This window comes from Alternaria arbusti, assembly GCF_024043155.1.
Source record: "Alternaria arbusti strain BMP 1465 chromosome Unknown scaffold_19, whole genome shotgun sequence".
NCBI lineage: Eukaryota > Fungi > Ascomycota > Dothideomycetes > Pleosporales > Pleosporaceae > Alternaria > Alternaria arbusti.
In genome coordinates, this window is record NW_026249959.1 from 382,914 (window position 1) to 403,007 (window position 20,094).

Sequence of the window (20,094 nt, forward strand, 5' to 3'; positions counted from 1 at the left end):
GATGAACACAGATCCAAAGCGGAGTGGTAGCTTCGAGATGTCGCCACAAAAGCAAACATCCCGCACGGGTATCTAGGGGATTGACGTGGGATGAACTGGGCGATTCATGCACTTCGCAATGTGTTCGCCGATCATCCTCATAGACCCCATGCCGTTGATGCCGATGGTTTCGTTGCAGCTTACTATCGGAGACAGCCAGGTTCCGATAATAGGCATCATGGCAGTCGCTACAAAGTATTTGCAGAACAAGAAAGAAGCAAATAGACAGCCGCGCAGAAGTCGCCTTGTGAGGTGGGCATTTGACCGGTGCGCCACACCAAAGCATGCCAATGTAGTGGCCACCATGGTGCAATAGTAGCTGATAGCAACGGGGATGGGAGTGGTCGACGTGGATTGAGAGCAGACGGATGAGTGACGTAACAGAAGAATTAAAGACTAAATTATATGCCGTATTAAGAGCGATCGGTCTTGGGGGGCGATTGTAATACCAATCGACTATTGGGGATTCCAAACGTCGACGAAAATACGCGCGCTATTTTTGCATGGTGCTGTGTAAAGGATATTCATCAGCGCCCACCGCGTGTTGACGCGTTGAAGTCTTCCCAGTCTTCCCTAGCTTTTTCTCGGTGACAAAGACACGCAACACGATGAGATACCTGACAATTAAGAAGATAATAATCGCGGCGACCAGGATACCCACTATGTATGCTCCGACTAGCCCAGAAGAATTCTTCTGAAGGTCAAGGAAGGGGTACACATAGAAGCCTTGGGTGGCATGCGTGAGGTAGGCCAAGCCAAGATAAAGAGCCAACAGGAGGATAATTGGAATCAGGTCGAGCCAGGGGAGTCGCTCAGTTCGGGGGATAACTATCTCGAAAAGGGCGTACGCCGAGTTGAGAGCATGCTGTGACGTGTTTGACCAGAGAGCGAAAGTGGTGGGGAATTGACCCGCAAGAAGTGTCCAGTAAACAACTGTTGTACGTTAGTTCAGCGTGCTCAGACAATGGATGCTGCCAGCTCCCTAAAAATGATGCTGCAGGGAATATGAGATTGCCCAAAGTACTCCGGCGCGACTATGGCAAAACGTGTTATGTAAGTTGACTTACTGGTCACTATCCACGGATAGACTACAATGGTAGAGTAAAACATGCTGTGCGCCACCTGCAGCGCTTTGGGCCATCGTGCCAAAAACGAAGTTCCAGTAAACCAGTAACTGCCGGTATGCACAGCGGCAAAGGCATAGTAAAAGGCGAGACCCCAATACGTCAGAACCGTGAAGAAAGAGAAGGATTGCTGCGAAGCGTCGGACCTGCCGTGGGTACCATTCCAGCCAAAGATGAAAAAGAGCGTGGTAAATGCGTAAATGGCCAATAGCGCGCGAATAGCGAAGAGGGCGGCTGGTGGGAGAATCCACGAGGTTACAAACCGCGTGGGATCAAAAAGGCCGGCGTACGGTGCCGTTATTCGCTGACCAATAGCCATGCTGGGGTTGTTGATTGGGATCCTTGTCGAGTGCCACCAGACTGGTTGTCGTGTCCTCGGAACGTTTCCGACGCGGTGGAATCTGGGTCGTGGGTAGTGCGCGATAGATGACGCGAGATAATTCGCGATGGAGATGATGCGACGTGGTGTTGTGAGACGGCTGCAAAACTCGTTCACCCCCAATTTCCGAGGCTGAAGCTGAAAAGGGCAGTCACCGAGCTGAGGGAAGCGCCCGCGGGCGCTAGCAATCGGCGCTATGTCACGTTCGGACTAGCCTCGGTCACGAAAGAACTGACAGGATCGGCCGCGTCTTCGTAACGTTACCGCTCTATCCCGGTCTACCATCACGTCTGTGGGCCCGTCCGCTTCAGACTCCCACGCTTGCAACCCCGGCAGCAGAGGCGAGGCACACTCCCACTTACACCCTTACGCTCCCTACGCAGGGTGGCCAGGATGAGGCCTGCAGCGCGCTTGGGCACAGGTGGCTTGCTCATCCCTCTGCCACTGCCTTCTTCTTTAAGACTACGGGATGCCATCTGTTTGGAATGATACTACTCAGGATGATCACCCAACTGAAAAGCCATCTTCCCAACACGTTCAGTATTCATCACTATTCGCCCGCTTTGCTTCGTATCAAACATCACCATGAGTGACAACAGCAGAATATCTGTACGTCTGCATATATCACCTCTAAGCACTCCACTAACGGCTCATAACAGAAGGCACAAAATCTCGCTAGGATCAGGGACAACCAACGTGAGTGGATTCCTTGGACGACGGCACATTGTCAGCTGTCAGCTGTCCAACCATGAACAGTGGCGATAGCTCGCAGCCTGCAAACCATCCAGACGTCTCCGTGTAAGCATTCGATTTACCGAAGATGTTCGCTAACGGTACTCTTTTCAGGCCGATCACGCGCTCGCCGGAAGGAGTATCTGCATGAGCTCGAGGCCAAACTGCGCAGCTATGAACAGATAGGCATCGAGGCCTCTTCGGAAATCCAGTATGCTGCCAGGAAAGTACTAGAAGAGAACCGAAAACTCAGGTCGCTTCTTCATGGAAGAGGAGTCTCTGAAGCGGAGATTGTCGCTGCACTTGAATCGACGTCCGATCGACACTACAAGCACACCTCTGCCGCCACCAGACTGCACGCCATGCTTGAGTCAAGGGTCAACACTAACACGGCCTCTTCGACCAGTTCGCCTATACCTTCATATACCAGAGCCGACTCGTTATCTCAGCACGTCCCATCAGTGCCGCATGCTACTATCCCATCTGCACGGCCGACAACACTCAGTTGCAACGATTCGCCCAGTCCAAGATCCGTGGTATCAAGTATGGGCACACCACCACCCGCCTCATATCCAGCGATGCATTATACGACTCCAATGACTCCATCAGCTGTTCAGATCAAGTCAGAGCATGTTCAGTACGACTACCCTTACGAGCAGACATATAGTAGCGCTTGGGCCTACTCGAGCGACTGCAACTACACTACGGAACCGACCTCATATTACAACAACACCTCATCTTGTGTTGACGCTGCCAACATCATCCGCACAATGCGATCTGGTGTTGGCCCCGAGCTGGAAGTCGATCTCGGATGCCACACATCAGACCGTCATTGCTATGTCGACAACGCTACAGTATTCAACATGATGGATCGATATTCTCAAAATCATGCGACTATATGAGACAATATAGTGGTCAGTTTGAGGATACGAGTGGGAGGCGCTCCGTTATCGCCTACCTGGCCTATAGCGAGCGGAGCTATCGGAGGCCAGTGGCGGCGCTTGTTGTGTACGACCCTACGGTGGCCAAGTCCATGTTGGCGGCTGGATAGGCACCTGTTGTACTCATCAATAGCCTCTTCAGTAGTAGGTTGAGTCGACACAATCTTTGAGAGGGTCTAAACAATGCATTGTTGCGAGGAAAGACGGTTCGCAGACCCTTATCGAGACCCTGCCACCGATACATGTCAGTGCTCTTCACTCTTTCGCTCAGCATTACGAACGCTATGAAAGAAATCAACCGCTAGCGCGAAAGCGAAGCCGGAACTTCAACTCTTTTCTTTGTCGACAGCCGGCGCGTGACCTCCCGCCTTCCTCAGTCTATGCCCATATGGTGCATTTTGGACACTCCAGTCGACCCCAGCACGCCAGCACCAAGCCTAGAGGACTTGGAGATGATCAACTGAAGTTTGTAAATAACGTGTACGAATTAATATTGTAGCGTCTATCGGCGAATTTGATGTTTTCATCATCATCGATCCCCTCCACATTCGTCACTGATGAAAACAGTCTCGTATCTTTTTATTCCTTCAGATAGGCCGTGTGCACCCTGCCGTCTTCTCATGTTGGCACGGTTTTCTCTCATTTCTGTCTCGATGGTGGAAGACGGCTAGGTATCTCCCTTTGTTCAGACAACTAACATAGCATGGGTGATGTTGGCAAACCCGGCATGTTCTTCTTGTCCTCTGTAGACAAAGGGTCATTCTTCAAAGAACACATACCCAGCATATATCCGACGCGACATGTGCATGGGTCAAAATTCCAATCATATGTCTATTAATTCTATTCTTGTCTGACACTTCACATCCATCGGTATCGAGGTTCCATCAAGATGTCTCCAAAACGGAAGGAGACAGGACAGGGTGACGACCCACCCAAGGCGAAGAAGACCAGATCAGAGGATACTCCTGACGACGATACAACCAAGACCGATGTCAACTGGTTTATACCAAAAGAAAAGGGCAAGAACATCTACAAAGAGAAATGCGCAGCCGAGTATGCCCAAATCCTCTACGAGAAAGCGCGAGAACAGATAAGTCCGCAACGAGCACCTTTGTTAGATCCGCAATTCCGGACGCCAGTATTCCAGAAGAAAGGCAAAGATCTGCGAGCGGGAGACAAGTACAGGCCCAGCGCGTCTTTGCGCAACCTGTTCAACGAGATCAAGAGTAGAAGTTTTAATAAGGAGGAGGGCCGTAGCATCACTCATCTCCAGCAGCAGTTCGGCGACGACGCGAACATTGCAGTAGTCCTCTCAAGAGCGGAGAACAATGCTACTCTTGTTCTAAATGGAGACCAACGTTTGGAAGTGTAAGTGCAGACGCGTGGCTCGTTGTCGCCAAGCTGACTGGATTTAGGACTGTGAACGATGCAACTGCATATGTAGATTTTATCCAACGGAACTCATCTGAGGATGGCAGCCCTATCGGGTACTTCATTCGAATCCCTTTCAATACGTCAGTCACAGTAAACGGGACTACCTACACCAACAGCGACGGTCCATCGTCCCTGCCTTTCTACATTGGGCCGCTCGAAGGGTACGCGATCATTGAACTACTGTCACAACCAGCATTCTTCTTCAGAACTGCAGCAAGCTTGAAAGACACTTCGCCACATAGGGCGGTAACTCAAGAAGAGCTCGATCGTCGTGATGGTAATGGCGATGTCGCGTTGGGAAACACAAGGGTGCGATGGAGGCCTATCGGAGCTCCATTATCGCCAGCGGGACCGGGAAACCCGGGCGTCGCAGAAGAGGTAGAAGAAGGGTCGGAAGATGTCTTCATCGACACATTCAGTCATGAAGGAGAGCCGATCAAAGATCTTGGTGCGTATTTGCGAGCTCAGCTGTTGTCTCACCAACAAAGTCGATATCGCGAGCTCATTCCCAGAGTTCTTGTTTCGGTAAACTATCGACAGAAAGAAGCTACCGGATTTAGTTACCAGCACGAAGGACAGACTTTCAGGCCCGGAAGGACGCTGTTGCAGCCAATCGAGGTGGAAGGGAACCATCTGTTGCTCGCTGCTCAGATCCATGCCGACAAGCACATCACACTCGAAGTCCTAGACCCTATGACATGGCGATCAACGCTGTCTAGTCGGAAAGCTATCGACAAATACATCAGGGAAACTTTGCGAAGCTCCACATGGTGGCGGCAAGTCTTTGACTCGTTAGACCAAATGGAAGAAAACCTGCCCGAGGCCACGATGTGGGTACCGACTGCTCAGGTCACGACAGGCGATGGCAGCTTTACGTACACCGTCTTGAACGCGTGGGCGCTGGCGATGGGCCTCGCGCCGAACCCGTCGTTCACACCCAGCGCTCATGGTCACGAATCGTTCTTCATCCGGGCCCAACAAATCTTCGATCTGGCCCTTCAAGACACGTTAAACTGGAGGGTATTGCTCGCCTTTTTCCGCTGCACCGGATTCGTTAAGCCCAGCGAGGGCAGCGAGAATGATGAAGAGGCAAATCTCCCGCATCTATCAAGGCGATTTGATCTTTGTAACCGCTCCTTCCAGAAGCTGATCGCTCGCCAAACGGCAGCAGAAGCCGCCGCCGAAGACAAGAAGATCGATATGGAGCTGGTCACTTTGAGACTCGAGGATGGTGCGCGCTACGATCAAGCCTTCGCTGCCGATCCACTAAGCAAGCTTGAACGGACCAACCTCACTTCCATCGTCCGTGATGGCCAATGGAACTTCGCTGATACAGAAGAGAAGCTGAAAAAGCGTCTGGATGAACGCAAGGAGAAAAAAATGTCGGCTTTGTCGCTGCCAAAAACACCACCGCCACCACCGCCACCACATAGATCGACGCCAGATACCGAGGAGATTCCGGCCGACTTTGATCCTTGTAAGCATCTTCACGAGCAGATTAAATTGCTCGAAGAGCAGGGGAAGATTGAACCAAAAGTCGGAAGTGAAATCGACGAAGCATTGCCATCCAGGTGGAGTCAAGCTGTCTTTGGATATATCGAGCCCGTTGCACGAGCTATCAACGAATTGCTCTCACCTGAGCGGCCTCAGCGGGGCTTCACAGTGGCAGACCTGAATGGTAGTACCAGATACGCAGACAATTCTGGCGTCTTGGACACAGTGGTTATGATGGTCTGCCAACTGGGAGACCATGTCATACTAGTAGTCTTGCAGCATGAAGACGCATCCAAAGAAGCTTCTGATGTATCACGCGTTATGGACTCCGCACCATGGACTGCCACGGCGAAGGAGCGCATCCAAATCCACGACCTACTGATTGAAGCGGGGATGTTAGTAGTTGAACCTACTGCAGACAAAGTTAAAAGTTTCGTCGGGCCAGTACTACAATGGATGCCGGGTCCTCAGCAAGCACAAGTAAAAGAAGCTGGGTATTTTGCAATAATGAGTGCATGGGCTGTACCGCTCGGTCTACCTATCAATCCCGAATTCCGCATAGGCGCAAATTTCTACGATAGCGCACTTCCTCTGCTCCAGGCAGTGGTGAAAGCACATGCAGACTGGAAGCTGATCTGGGCGTTCTTGCGTTGTGTGGGTTATACTCAGTCCGAGCAGCCGCCTCCGATACAGCGTCGATTCAAAGCGACAAGGCCTGCTCGTGGCCCCCGTATCACCAGAGGCAACAGAAAGAGCAAGCGCTCGATTGAGACTCAGGCTTGCCGTGACATCAACTATCCGCATTTCCCAGTGAACACGGGTGTAGCGCACACTGAAGCTTTCCCGTGGGACGACTATGACAAGCCGGATAGGGCAACTCGCATACCCGAGTTGATCACGTCTGGGGTGTACAGCAAGGTCCTGTCAATTGCTCCCGCACCCTCAGGTGGCTCCAAGGGCGATAATCCCAAACCGTTAAACAACGGCGATGAACTACCGGAAGACCCCGCTCCTCCTCCAAACCCCGGAGAAGGCACTGATCCTGGACCGAAAAAGACCAAAGAGACTGCCGGTAACCCCGATAAAGAAAGGTTAGCGCTGCCAGCAGACTTTGACCCGTGCGAATACTTCAACCAACAGCGAAACGCGCTTCTAAGTGATCCGGCCGTAGCAGCAGCAGTGGGAAGTCTTCGAAGTCGTGCAACCACCACATTCGGACTGTGGCTCAAGGACGAAGAGGTATCTTTGGCTATCGCAGCCGTGACGCTCGGCATAACGAATGCTCAGGGCCTAGAGGGCGGGTTCGGATGTTTGGACCAGACTGCAGTTCAATACTGTCGGCACGAAAATCCTACGTTGATGCAGCCTACAATTCGACCGGGACGGCCGTTGATAGTACCGGTAAATGTTGACAGCCACATCGTCTTGGTGGTTATCCAGTTTGACGACTCTGCAGAGGAGCCTACACCTACGATCTCCATCTTTGATTCAAAATCTCACAACTATAGCTTCGAACGACGTGCTCATGTTTTCGACACAGCTCGAAATATCTTCATCGCCTCGCGCTGGGGCCGAATTCCAAACCTTCCAGACACAGGTGACTTACGCCAATACACCCGGGAGGCATTGCACGCTGAGTGGATCCCCGTAGCCCCACAACCTACGGATAATGAGTGTGGATACTATACCATATTGAATGCGTGGGCACTGGCTTTGGGTCTGCAACCCAATATCAATTTCTTCCCAAGTTGGACAGCACAGTTCTTCCAAGACCTTATTGATGTGATCCACATCGCTCGTGTTGGACGAGCAGACTGGAGACTGATATACGCGTTTCTCAGATGTAAAGAATTTGTCGACAATGCGGCAGCCGTGCCCGAGGATCGCCATTTTGAACAGACCGAGAATTTGCCGCGCGATGAAGCACTAGAATCGGTATTGGATCGTCTAGAAGAGTCAGAGCGCCGCGACTGGGAAGTAAGAGATCCAGATTTCCCCAAACTAGCCAAAGCAAACAGAACACATGTTGTCCCAGGGAAGCGACACGACAAGGTATGGCCATCAGACGACTGGACGGAAGAGGCAAGGAAGTACGTGAAGGATCTCGAACGCTGGGGAAAACTTGTTCTTGATGCGGACAGTAAAGGACTCAAAGAGCAGTGGCAACAACACTTTTTGATGCATGGCGTGGAATTTGAGAACCAGCTGGAACACATACACGGCAAACTAAAGGACCGAACTTTGGATATCACCAAGGATATACTTCCTCACTACAGGGAATTCCTCAACAAATTACATCCGCCGGGTTTGAATGTGCAGATCGATCACTTTCCCTGTGCCTGGGTAGCAGACGCTGTGAACCTTTACGATTGTATCCTGAACTACGAACCGTTGGCACAAAGCTTCTCTAACGGGATGCGAGAGGAGGTCAATGGACAAGAATGTCAACCGTGGGAGATAAATATGGCTATCGCTGCCGTGGTTGAGGCAATTGATGGCAAGCAGCGAGAGCTTCACAGGATGAACAGCGCAGACGGTCAGCCATTTGCTGGGGGTTTTTCGATGGCCCCAACTGACGCGTTAAGAGAGGCGCTACTTCAACCAATGCCAGCAGATCACCCTGTGGCATCAAGACCTAGGAGATGCTGGTTTATGCCTCTGAATGTGAGCGGACCACTCCTAGAACGGGCCAACGCATGGCAGGAGACGAAAGGCCATAAAGTGAAGCGCCTGTCAACAGGCGGAGGTCACACATTGCTCATGGTACTCCAAGAGCGAGACGACCAACCGAATACAAATCATCTGAGCGTCGATACTTATACCCTTGATAGTCATCCGGCCATCTTGGAGAACGCCCACGAGTTCTTGGGCCGTTCCGTTTTGAGAGCAGCTGGACGTCTTGGTTGGTCCTCGCATCGTAATACCGCGCAAGTTGCAGGCTTCAATCATAGATATCCTGTACCAAAGCAGCAGACTGGCGGATTTCAATGTGGCTACCACGTTTTCGTAAACGCCTGGATACTCGCAATGGGTCTCACACCAGATACCAAAAGGGGCCCATACAACGAGAAGGTCTATTTTGAGGCATGGCTTTTCGCTAGGGCTGCAATAGCGGGATTACTCGACTGGAAGGCATTGGTAGCTTGGTTCTTCTGCCGGAAGTTGACAGTGGAGAGGACTTATGAAGCTGTACCCGCAAACAGGCGCTTTGAAGGTACTGTCCCCCAGGTGCCGGATCGGCCTGATGATGTACCGGAAGCACAAGGAGAGGGCGAATTGCGAGACCATGTGCAACAACGGTACGATGCGGATGACCGACCTCTAGCGCTGTTATCGGTTGAAGATGCCCCTTACGATCGGTCTAACAATATTGTATGGCCCCCTCCTAAAGGCAAGGAACAGGAGGACCAAGGAAAGAGCCTGGACAGAAGCTATGACGACGCGGATCTAGAGTTCTTCGAAAACCAGGCAGGTGTAAAGCGCAAGTCGCGTGAAGAGATTGACGATGGCCTCGGTCGTTTTAATAGTTCGCACGCGACTGTTGACAGTCGTGTGAGAGATACGGTTCATTCGTCATCTTCCAGGAAAAGGCAGCGCCTAAGCGACAGCCTGTCTTTCCTTGACGCGTATTAGCGGCCCCTTGCTCTTATTTGTACCGCAGACGGACTGCGCTGGCGTGGATATCATAGAAGGGTCATCGTTGTATTTGTATTGAGGAGAGTTCGTTGTTGTAGCGTCATTGCGCTGTCTTAAATAATATGTAAAAGTCGTTGTTCAGTGTAGCCTGTTCTGCTGCGTGGTGGCATGTAGACGCGACCGCGAGTGACGACCCTAAGCTCCGGCAACCGATGACGTAGCCCCAAAACCTTCACGCGTCGCGATCCACGAACCCCAAACCTCCACCATCCCATCTACCACTCTCAACACAACCCCACAATCCGGCAAAATGATACGACCAACTCTCCTCTCCGCCATCCGCCTCAATGCCCTCCATAGCAGCTCCAAACGCGCCTTCTCCCTCCTAAACCCCACGTCGCGCTCGCACACCAACCGCATCTTCGACCCCATCCGCCAACCCAACGATCTGCATACACTCACACTCCTCAACGCATCCGACAACCGCTCACTAATAACCTTCTGGACCGCAACGTGGTGTCAAACCTGCCAAGCCATCAAGCCGCTCATCCGCCAACTCATCGAAGAAGAAAAGATTGGGGAGCGGGAAGGCGGACTGGGCTTTGTGGAAGTGTTGATGGACAGCACGTTGATTGAGGACTTGCCTATAAAATACCGCATCAGTAGTATGCCGACGCTATTGGCGTTTTCAAGACAGGAGGCGCAATTTGATACGAGGTTGACGCGGCCCGAGGAGATGCGGAATAAGGACTTTTTGAGGGAGTGGTTGGTCAGGGAGGCGCAGAGGGGAGGGAGGATGGGCGGTGGTGGGGGCAGTATGTTCGGTTAGTTTTCCGTGTCCTTGTGTTGTGCTTGGATGGAGTACTGGGCCTGACGGTGTTAAAGGTGCGAAGGAAGATGGCGAGCAGGGCAAAGTGGGTGAGGACAAGTGACACGGGATAGCCAAACATGGGGCGGAGGTATGCTGTAGGCGCAACAAGCTAGCAGTGCGGTCAGGAGCTGTGGAGTAGCGAATGATCTGCGTTCATGTGACACTGTGAGTGAAGTAAAGCTCGGTCGAGCAAACACTGTTATTTGACTCTCAAGTGGGGGAGTGATTCCATAACCCTGTTCTCTTCTCTCACCTTTCTCTTGGAACATTCCCTTCCTTCATCCACGAATAGGTCCCTACCATGACAAAATTGACGATAGATCAAGACTACGAGGCCGCCATCGTGAAGGGTACTAGGCTGCTCCAGATCCTGGCCGCGAAGGATAAGACACAAGTTCAAAGCGCATATGAGGAGGTACAAGAACTAGCCCAACATGGCTATCTTCTAAAGCCTCAAGACAAATTCTTTGAAATCGACTGTATTGCCGACGCGCTCTGCGATCTAGGTGTCAGCGACAAAATGGTGTATGATGGCGGAGAGAACATGAGAACACACCATGTGCATGACCGCGACGGAGCAGAAGCGACAGAAGACGATACAGTACGTTTCGCGGTAGCATTGAAGTAAGCATGTTCTAACGAGCTATCAGACAACACATGGCTACTTTTCTCAAGTCAGCAACCCTTACGCTGGTGTCTTGATCGCAGACAGTAATCTCAGTCCCGCGCATGCAGCAAAATTCGATGACGAAGGAGATGATAAAGCTACAGAACTACCGTCACTGCGATACTGGTCAGACGTAGCGTTTCTACAATACCTTTCTTCTTTCCCCGAACCACCTATACGGCCGATCCCGCTCAATTACGTCTTCCGCGTTCAGATACAGAATGCTGAGACGTCTCTGGTGCTCAATAAGATTATCAGTAACCCTGTTACGTTTACATACGAGATGTGGCCTGGTATCACGTTCGGAATGGACACTGAAGAAGGGAAGGCGATCTTAGGGACGCCGAATGGTTGTGGTGTCGCTTGGATGCTTATTCAACATAGTAAGACGTTTGGAGAGAAGAATATTGAGAAGGTGACTTTGTTTCATGCGGCAAAGAAGGATGATTTGTTTAGATGGCCGACTTTGCTGTTTTGGATTGTGTAGAGTGGGTCAGGTGAGAAGATTGTATCTGCATTCACTTTATGTGGAGGGGGCTAGACAAATGGTGGAACAGATTAGGCTACATGTCAGCTGCTTCGCGTCATACCGTTTGTTGACGATGCGTGACGCTCAACGTCTCACACTCAAGGAATTCATAAATGCATCTGGATAGCAACATACTTAGTACTACCGCGACCCTCCTGCGACACTTTAATAACCAGCATCCTCTCCGATGGCAACCTCAGTCAGCCCGGCAACGCATTATGAGGCGGCTTACAAGAAAGGTCCACTGCTGTTTCAGATGCTGGAAGCTAGCTTTGGTGAGCTCGGTAATTTACTCAGAAACACAGATACGCCAACTGAAAGCGAATACCTCAAATACGAAGATCTCTTGGAGAACAATTGGGTTGAGCGGTCCTCCGGGGACGATTCCAAAATTCTGGCGCGACTGTTGGAGGACCTTGGAATCAATACTTCAAGTAATATCCCTGTTTCACATGAACACCACGGCGTTGCACCAATAGAAGAGTCGCTACAAGAAGGACTTGAGATGCAGATACGCTTCGACTCAGTCATCAACACTTCCGGTGGTACGATTGCGGCCATGAACACGTACAGTCCTATGCATGATTGGAGAAAAGCGAAAGCGGATGCCGAGAATGCCCTACTAAAACAAGCCGGCCACAAGTCTACGGAGAAAAATAACGTCGGCGATGACGTCCCTAGCCTGAAGTACTGGTCCGATGTCGCGTACCTAAAATGGGCCGGGCATGTCACGGACTCATCCGACTTACGTTACGTGATGCGAATGAGCATCACAAACGAAAAGACAAAAGCCGTCATCCAGCATATCAAACAACAAGCCCATCCCAATGCTTCAGGCTCATGCTCATTCGACGTTGAGGACCGGGATCAGGTAGCCGCTTTTCTAGGGACACCGAATGGAGCCGGAGTCGCTTGGTTGCTCATACAGCATAAACAGCAATTGGGCCATAAGACAGTTTACAAGGTAACGGTAGACTGTCGTGAAATCTGGAGTAATAGCAAGACGATAGTTCCAAGCTTGGTGTTCCACCTTCGCGGTGTGGCTACTCCGAAGCCAGGCAGCGAGGCAGGTGGTTGAAGGAAGTCGCTATGAGGGCAGAGTGAGCGAATGTGTTAGGCCGCACCAAGGATGAGATGGCAGGCAGTAGAACACTCATGAAACCACACCGTGCTTGATCCACCGGAGATTCGTAGAACGTAGAAGACATTGTCTCACTAGCCTCATGGATAAAAGACACTCAATCCTTCTCTTTCCAAATAGCATCTCACAGTAAGCTATACCCACGATGACAGATTCACCCATCAGTGACCTGGACTACAAGTCTGCCATGGAGAAAGGCAGGAAGCTGCTCAAAATGATTCACAGCGAATTTACTGTCACGCAAAGCCCATACCTCACGCGCGGGGAAGTAAGAGCGCTGGGATACAAGAGAACAACAAGGTCTCGATCCGTCTCTGACCTAACCAAAAAGCTGGACAGTCTCGGTATTCAAGGTTCTGACTCTCACTTCATCAATGTCATAGACGACTACACGAAAGACGTTATCACTGGCGAAACACTTGTAGGTCTAAGCGACGTGAGGTTCATGTCCGATATCAATCTTGAAGCTGGAATTCTCATAGCGAACTACAGCTACAGCCCGACATACAAGGCCAAGGAGTTGAAATCGCTGGCGGCTGCTCTGTTACCCTCGTTGAAGCACTGGTCCGATATAGCCTTCCACCAACGGGCCCACTCTCAACACCCAGAGGAAGAAGTACGTGATCTCAAGTTCATCATGAGAGAAACCATCGCGAACGAAGATACTTTGGCTGTCGTTGATAGCATTCTCGACGCTTCACCTCACCAGTCACAAGCTTGCACGCGGTCGGGACTATATCTGGACATGACCAGTGACCATGCCATAGCTCTGCTAGGCACAGCACACGGTGCAGGTGTAGCTTGGTTACTTGCGCAGCATCGAGACCAACTTGGCCATAAGGTAATCGCTGGAATAACGATATTCTACAGCGGCGAGCCGCCAGACCGCAACAGAGCCCCCAACTTGCTCTTCTACCTTCGTGACGCGAGTGCGAATGAGAGACCTATCGAGAAGTTGTGAGGAACGATGGCAAGAGCGCGGCGGACGATCCTTTGGGTAGGCGCAGGCGTCTAGGGGCGGTAAGTTCGTAGTAATGACGATCTTGCCGAATGGGATCAAGAATCGGATCAAAACTGAGCAGTGCCTGATGGTGGTTGAGATTGTTATCGACGTAGAGGCCTAGTATGCATGGAAGATTGGCGTTCCCGGTAGCGATGATGGATGGGCAGGCTGTCGCGAGGCTTGGTGGCTGGGACTGGGAGCCGGGGGTGACCGGAAGCGAGACGCACCCCGCAATGACCTGCGCGTCCCGCATCTTCATCACGATCTTCGCGTCTCCTTTCTCTCATGGTTTGCTTCTCCCTGTGATCTGTTCTGCTGCGTTCGATGTTTGACCTTCTTCTCTTACCCAGCAGCTCGCCATATGCAGCCGTTGAACAATAACAAGCGAACTCTACGCGTCATTAGCGCGAGCTGCACTGTTTACTCAATAGCAACCGCATACACGGGATGGCCATGACGCTCTTATGCTTTTTAGTTGCGGAGACGGCTCCTAAGCCTCGGCTTCGCGCACTAAGAAGTGATTTTGTTTGGATGGAAGTCTTACAGCGCGATGCACGCCAAGCTGGAGGTGGCTTGCGACGGGAGTGTTGACCTCGGTTTCGCGTCAATGAAAAGACGAGGCTTGTATAAAGAGATCAAGATACTGCTTTCATACCAGTGCACGGGTAGTAAAATCACAGTGCCGCCGACATGTTCTCGTCTTTTACATTGGGCTCCATTGGTCTTCTGCTCTTAACCAGCGGCGCGACGACAACCTGGGCAGACTATGCGTCCGGCCACGATGTACCAACCGCAACTGTCGACGCGGGTGTCATAGTTGGGAAGATCACCTCACTTCCTCATGCACTTGGACCAGTGCATCAGTTTCTAGGTGTGCCCTTTGCATCACCACCCGAAAGATTCTCTCCACCGCGAGCTGCAGAACCCTTCCAAGAGCCAGTCAATACCACCGAGTTCAAACCAGCATGTATCCAACAATTTCGATGTATGTGAACCATGCAAGCGATTTGATGTATGCTAATTAGAGTAGACCCGCTGTCAAGTTCACAGTTCACGCAGGCTGTCTTCAATAACCCGCCACCTGAAGAGTCGGAGGATTGCTTATATCTCAATGTCTATGCACCATCGACTCCCGCGGACGGCAATGGCAGGGCTGTAATGTTCTGGATCTACGGTGGCTCACTGCAGTTCGGTAACGCTGGTCAAGAACAATATGACGGAAGCAGTTTCGCAGCATACGAGGATGTCATCGTTGTGACGACGAACTACAGAACGAACGGTAGGTGACTATCGACACTCCAAATCACATGTTTCATACCTAACAGCTCGCAGTATTTGGCTTCCCTGCTTCACCAGAGCTGCCTTTAGCGGAACACAATCTTGGCTTCCTTGATCAGCGCTTTGCCCTCGAGTGGGTGCAGCACAACATCCACGCCTTCGGCGGCGATGCATCCAAAGTCACCATCTTCGGTGAGAGCGCGGGTGCTTTCTCGATCGATGCGCTCTTGACCAGCTTTCCAAAAGAGAGTTCACCACCATTCCGGGCCGCCATTCTACAAAGTGGGCAGTACAGCTATCGCGCAGCTCCTGCAACATCGAGCATTCCTGCTTGGAACAATCTCACAGCGACGCTCGGGTGCCCAGGAACACATGAGAGCAACTTGACATGTGTAAGAGCAGCCAACGCAACGACTGTGCAGACCATCATCAACCAGAACTCACTCGTGTTCAATCCAGTCGCTGATAACACCACTTTGGTATCAAACCCAGCAGCACAACGCCTAAGCGGCAATATCGCGCATATACCAGTATTAGGAGGTACAAATTCCCAAGAAGGCCGCGTCTTCTCAGTCGGCCAAACAAACGTCACTGCCTACCTGCAAGCGACCTTCGGAGCCGCACCAGCACTCATTCCCGCAATCGAAGCTGCATACCCAATCGGTAGCAACGGTCTGACCAACGGCTACGACGTCATCTCACAGATTGTCACTGAGATCACATTTCAGTGTCCACAAGCATTATGGGCCAATGCGACAGCATCCATCGGTATTCCCACCTGGCGCTACTACTTCAACGCTTCTTTCGCCAACACGCAAGCTTACCCCCAACTCGGTGCCTATCACGCTTCTGAAATCCCTCTCGTGTTCCGCACATATCCCCTTGCTAACACGACGACGCAAGAGTACGCCTTGGCACAGTTTATGCAAAGTACATGGGCCAAGTTCGCGAAGAACCCGTATGCTGGACCTGGATGGAATGCTGTTGGTACGGGGGCTGAGGGTAATGTTTTGGTTGGTGCCTATGACTTTGTGGCAGGTGGAGTATATCAGGACCAGAATGCCACCGTCGTAGAAGGAGATTGGAACTTGGGTGTTCTCGGCGATGTTGGAGGTGTGAGGGGAAGTGGTGTTACTGTGCTGCCGCAGTCTGATCTTGATTACAGATGTAGTCTCTTTAGGCCTATCTTTGAGGCTAATGTCGGTCCGCAAGGTATACCCCCATCTTAAGGTAGAGGCCTATGCCCCTAGACCAAGGTGATTTCCAACATAGTCAAATGAAACGCTAAGACCATGATAACAGATTCTGATTTCATCCAAGCGTCTTGTGACGGTGTTGCTATACTACCAACTCCTTTAACCTATCGTCCGCCAGTAACCTGTCCAATATCCACTCCACTCCGATCCGACTCACCACCCTCATGCATGCTCCTCTCCACACTGTCGATCGAACTCTCGCTTCCGGTTTTGGTACCGACACTGCTACTTCCCTCGTACTCTTGCTTAGTGTTTTGTGTTACATCTTCCCCTCGGCGCTGCTCTGAAGTGCCTGAGGCGTTTTGCTGGCCGGGTGCAGTCTATGACTGTTAGTATCTTCCTGGGGGATACAACCTTCTGGTATGATGCATGGTTGGAATCAGGTGTTATATCAGGCAGGAGCTTACCTTGTCCACGGACGCGCTCAAACCAGCAGGGTCAGTCGACTGACCGGTCTTGAACGGAACGCTCGGGTCACCATTGAATGTACCGGCTGTGTCTTCGCTGGGGTTGACGGGGTTCTTGGGTTGGGTGTTTGAAGATTCTTGACCTGTCAGGGAAGACATGGTGTGTATTATTTCGAGGAGGATTGTAACAAAACAGTGTTGGTATTTGAAGAATGCTCTACCAAACGGCCGGCTGGTACTTTTGTAGGATGTGTAAGTTGGAGTTGATGGTGTAGAATCGACGTCATAGTGACCAAAGATGAGGATGTGGGTATCTGCAGTGGCGAAAGAGCTTTTGGCATGGACGCGAGATATACGCGTGGGCTCATTCCTTCGAGGAAGCAGACCTATTGGACGAAAAGTATGGTCGTCTCTTCACAGACCTCGCTAGTATTTGTACGCGCTTCCATCTCATGAAATTGTGATTCTATTCAATACAGAACGCTCGCTACGCCAATACACCTATTCGACACAGTCTATGCAGATCTATAGCTTGCTCTTGCCAATACCCCAAACCTCAGCCTGAGGGTTATTCGACTTCTTGTTTATGGATGCGCCTTCAGCGACAGGCGTCTCGCCGTCCTCGACGAACAGCGATTGCGACTGCTTCATGGTCTCGACGGCTTCGCGCTCGATGCGGTCAAGGAGCTCTTGATTGGTGGGGATGTCGTGGATGAGGCCAATCACTTGGCCAGCAGTCCATACCTAGGTTTGTCAGTCAACCGTACTCGAAAAGGGAAACGTATACTTACACCGAAGTCTGGGTCTCCGTTCAAGAAGACTTGCCGACCTCGCTTTCCGCTGACGAACTCAGCGACTTCCTCGAACTTGCCAGTCGGGCTTGTCTTCTCGACCTCAACAGCCTGCAGCGCAACCTTGTTGGCGAAGAGTCGCGATGTGTTCTTCCACCGGCGGAGCACGAGTGCAGTATCTGTCTCTTGCGCGTCGACGATGGCTTGCTTGATGTTGTGGTGGATGGGCGCTTCGATGGTGCACATGAAGCGCGTTCCCATGTTGATACCACAGGCTCCGAGAGAAAGCGCGGCAGCCAGGCCTTGGCCGTCGGCGAAGCCTCCAGAGGCGATGAAAGGCACACCACCTAATGATTGCCTGGCCCTGCTGAGCAGGATGAAGTTGGTAATGTCCGTCTCGCCAACGTGTCCGGCGCACTCGAAGCCATCGATGGACAGGAAGTCGACGCCAAGCTTCACCGCAGATTGTGCGTGCCTGATAGTGGTGCACTTGTGCAAGATAATGGTGCCAACCTCCTTCAGCTGCTTAATCACCGGCCCTGGGCTGTTTCCCGCTGTCTCGACAATGTTGACCTTCTCCTCGATGATGACGCGGGCGTATGCGGCATAGTCCGGGGGGACCATGGCGGGGAGGAGCGTCAAGTTGACGCCGAAAGGCTTGTTGGTCATCGTTCGGCATCGGCGGATTTCCTTGCGAAGGTCTTCGGGTGTGGGTTGGGTAAGGGCGGTCAACTATGCGGTCGTGAGAACATGTTTGATGCGTGATGGCCGCCAGACGTACTATCCCCAGACCTCCTGCGTTGCTAACAGCGGAAGCGAGTTCGGCGTATCCGACCCATTGCATACCACCCTGAACGACGGGCACTACATCTGTCAGCTACCGTCTCGTTTGCTGTGCTGGTGAAGTTACCTCTAATGCCGAGCGCCCTCGTCAGCTCCGTGTTGAAAGGCATCCTGACTGTAGATGGCCCCAAGAAAAGATTTAGAGTTTGTTGTTTGAGAGGGAACTGCACAGGAGCCTTGAGCCGAGCAGATATCTGACACTCGGACGCGCGACGTTACGGCCGTCGCTCCGGCTGAAGCGCATGTCATTCGTGTGGGGAAGCCATGTGCCTCGGTAACTCCACAGCCGCGACACCAAACGCAGGTGCACGACCGCCGGGTGATTAGTCTGCGCTGACTCTATCGCCGAATGATTCGCTGTCACCGAGTCGCTCGTGATGTCTTTGCTGGAATGGCAGCTGTGCCCGAGTGGTGTTCCGGACGCGTCGCAAAAGGGGAAAGCTGAGCCGCAGGGCTGATGCCGTCATCTCCCTGGCATGTTCACATGTGTCTTGGCAATGAACCATCACTCCAACACCACCCCTACGCATCTTAGCGATCGATCTTTAGTCATCTCCTAGGACCTATAAAGGCTGGAATCAGTCGCATCGCGAAGAGAAATCTCGCAGTTTGTCGGTAGCAGTTGGACTCCGCGTTGGGGCCAAGAAACTACCTAGGTAGGGAACAATACTCTGCATTTCAGCTGGCTGACTGCACTCAGAGCACTTTAACAAGGGTTCTACTCATGGTCTCTGACTTCCCTATCGTGTCGTCTATGTCCGCCCAGACCCGGACTTCTGCATGAAGCTACATTGTTTGACTTGCGAAATGGTCAATCACAAGAACGTTGCGCTGGATTCTGAACCTCCGCAAAACCCGATTAGAGTGAAAAGATAATCGCTATTCTATAGAAAGACCCGTTCTTGGGTATCTCATGAATTTTGGGCCAGCTTCAACCTGTATCAATGATCAATTCTCCAGATTGCACGCTTGTAAGACTGGTTCAGAACGACGGCAGCCCGACGAGCCGTCTATTCCTTACCGACCGTTGCAAAGCCAACGGGATTGCCAAGAGCTTAGTATGCTTCCAGGTCACGTGGGATTTGGTCCAGACTATGGAGTGCCTTTCGATACCGCGTCTGTGTGACCTACTAAAACTTCGAACTGCAATCCCTTCCCTGTGTGGCCTTTCTGTCTACTCTGGCTGGTGTCGTAAGCTTCTTGAGATCAGCAACCTTTCACGCTCGTCATGACTGGCAACCTCGAGTAATTGAGAATCACGATGCGTAAGAAGCGTGATGGATCACTCACCAACGGACTTCATATCCCTGATTCAGCAGTCATCATTGTCGAGCCTTTGAGCGAGTTTTGTGTCGAACACGCGGAGTGAGGTAAGAGATCGGCATCTAGGCCGACTGTCCAATACGATACTTAGAAAGTTCATATCATAGGATCCATAGGTACCATGGAATGTCACATTGTAGTCGCACTGGAAGAGCGCTATTCAGTCGATGTATGGTTAGGATAGCGTCACGCATCCATACGCGTTG

At 51.6% G+C, this 20,094-nt stretch overlaps 8 protein-coding genes across 8 annotated transcripts; 5 read left to right on the forward strand and 3 right to left on the reverse strand.

The window, feature by feature from the left end:
- Positions 1–532: 532 nt before the first annotated feature.
- On the reverse strand, positions 533–1,482 carry J4E86_009986 (uncharacterized protein; the record flags this gene model as incomplete). Its single annotated transcript, XM_051450486.1, has 2 exons — positions 533–972; positions 1,107–1,482. 2 exons carry the CDS (start codon positions 1,480–1,482, stop codon positions 533–535), a joined length of 816 nt encoding a protein of 271 aa, XP_051298407.1.
- Positions 1,483–4,104: 2,622 nt separating this feature from the next.
- On the forward strand, positions 4,105–9,744 carry J4E86_009987 (uncharacterized protein; the record flags this gene model as incomplete). Its single annotated transcript, XM_051450487.1, has 3 exons — positions 4,105–4,583; positions 4,631–9,669; positions 9,728–9,744. The coding sequence occupies 3 exons, from the start codon at positions 4,105–4,107 to the stop codon at positions 9,742–9,744; spliced, it is 5,535 nt and encodes a 1,844-aa protein (XP_051298408.1).
- A 345-nt stretch (positions 9,745–10,089) lies between these two features.
- Positions 10,090–11,804, forward strand: J4E86_009988 (uncharacterized protein; the record flags this gene model as incomplete). The annotated part of the gene is made up of 3 exons (XM_051450488.1): positions 10,090–10,594; positions 10,971–11,251; positions 11,301–11,804. The coding sequence occupies 3 exons, from the start codon at positions 10,090–10,092 to the stop codon at positions 11,802–11,804; spliced, it is 1,290 nt and encodes a 429-aa protein (XP_051298409.1).
- A 229-nt stretch (positions 11,805–12,033) lies between these two features.
- J4E86_009989 (uncharacterized protein) lies at positions 12,034–12,950 on the forward strand (the record flags this gene model as incomplete). The annotated part of the gene is made up of 2 exons (XM_051450489.1): positions 12,034–12,810; positions 12,846–12,950. The coding sequence occupies 2 exons, from the start codon at positions 12,034–12,036 to the stop codon at positions 12,948–12,950; spliced, it is 882 nt and encodes a 293-aa protein (XP_051298410.1).
- Positions 12,951–13,132: 182 nt separating this feature from the next.
- J4E86_009990 (uncharacterized protein) lies at positions 13,133–13,948 on the forward strand (the record flags this gene model as incomplete). Its single annotated transcript, XM_051450490.1, has 2 exons — positions 13,133–13,255; positions 13,319–13,948. 2 exons carry the CDS (start codon positions 13,133–13,135, stop codon positions 13,946–13,948), a joined length of 753 nt encoding a protein of 250 aa, XP_051298411.1.
- A 732-nt stretch (positions 13,949–14,680) lies between these two features.
- J4E86_009991 (uncharacterized protein) lies at positions 14,681–16,497 on the forward strand (the record flags this gene model as incomplete). The annotated part of the gene is made up of 3 exons (XM_051450491.1): positions 14,681–14,975; positions 15,021–15,269; positions 15,323–16,497. 3 exons carry the CDS (start codon positions 14,681–14,683, stop codon positions 16,495–16,497), a joined length of 1,719 nt encoding a protein of 572 aa, XP_051298412.1.
- Positions 16,498–16,628: 131 nt separating this feature from the next.
- On the reverse strand, positions 16,629–17,090 carry J4E86_009992 (uncharacterized protein; the record flags this gene model as incomplete). Its single annotated transcript, XM_051450492.1, has 2 exons — positions 16,629–16,844; positions 16,932–17,090. The coding sequence occupies 2 exons, from the start codon at positions 17,088–17,090 to the stop codon at positions 16,629–16,631; spliced, it is 375 nt and encodes a 124-aa protein (XP_051298413.1).
- A 366-nt stretch (positions 17,091–17,456) lies between these two features.
- J4E86_009993 (uncharacterized protein) lies at positions 17,457–18,675 on the reverse strand (the record flags this gene model as incomplete). The annotated part of the gene is made up of 4 exons (XM_051450493.1): positions 17,457–17,675; positions 17,723–18,454; positions 18,504–18,586; positions 18,633–18,675. 4 exons carry the CDS (start codon positions 18,673–18,675, stop codon positions 17,457–17,459), a joined length of 1,077 nt encoding a protein of 358 aa, XP_051298414.1.
- Between the last annotated feature and the right edge of the window lie 1,419 nt (positions 18,676–20,094).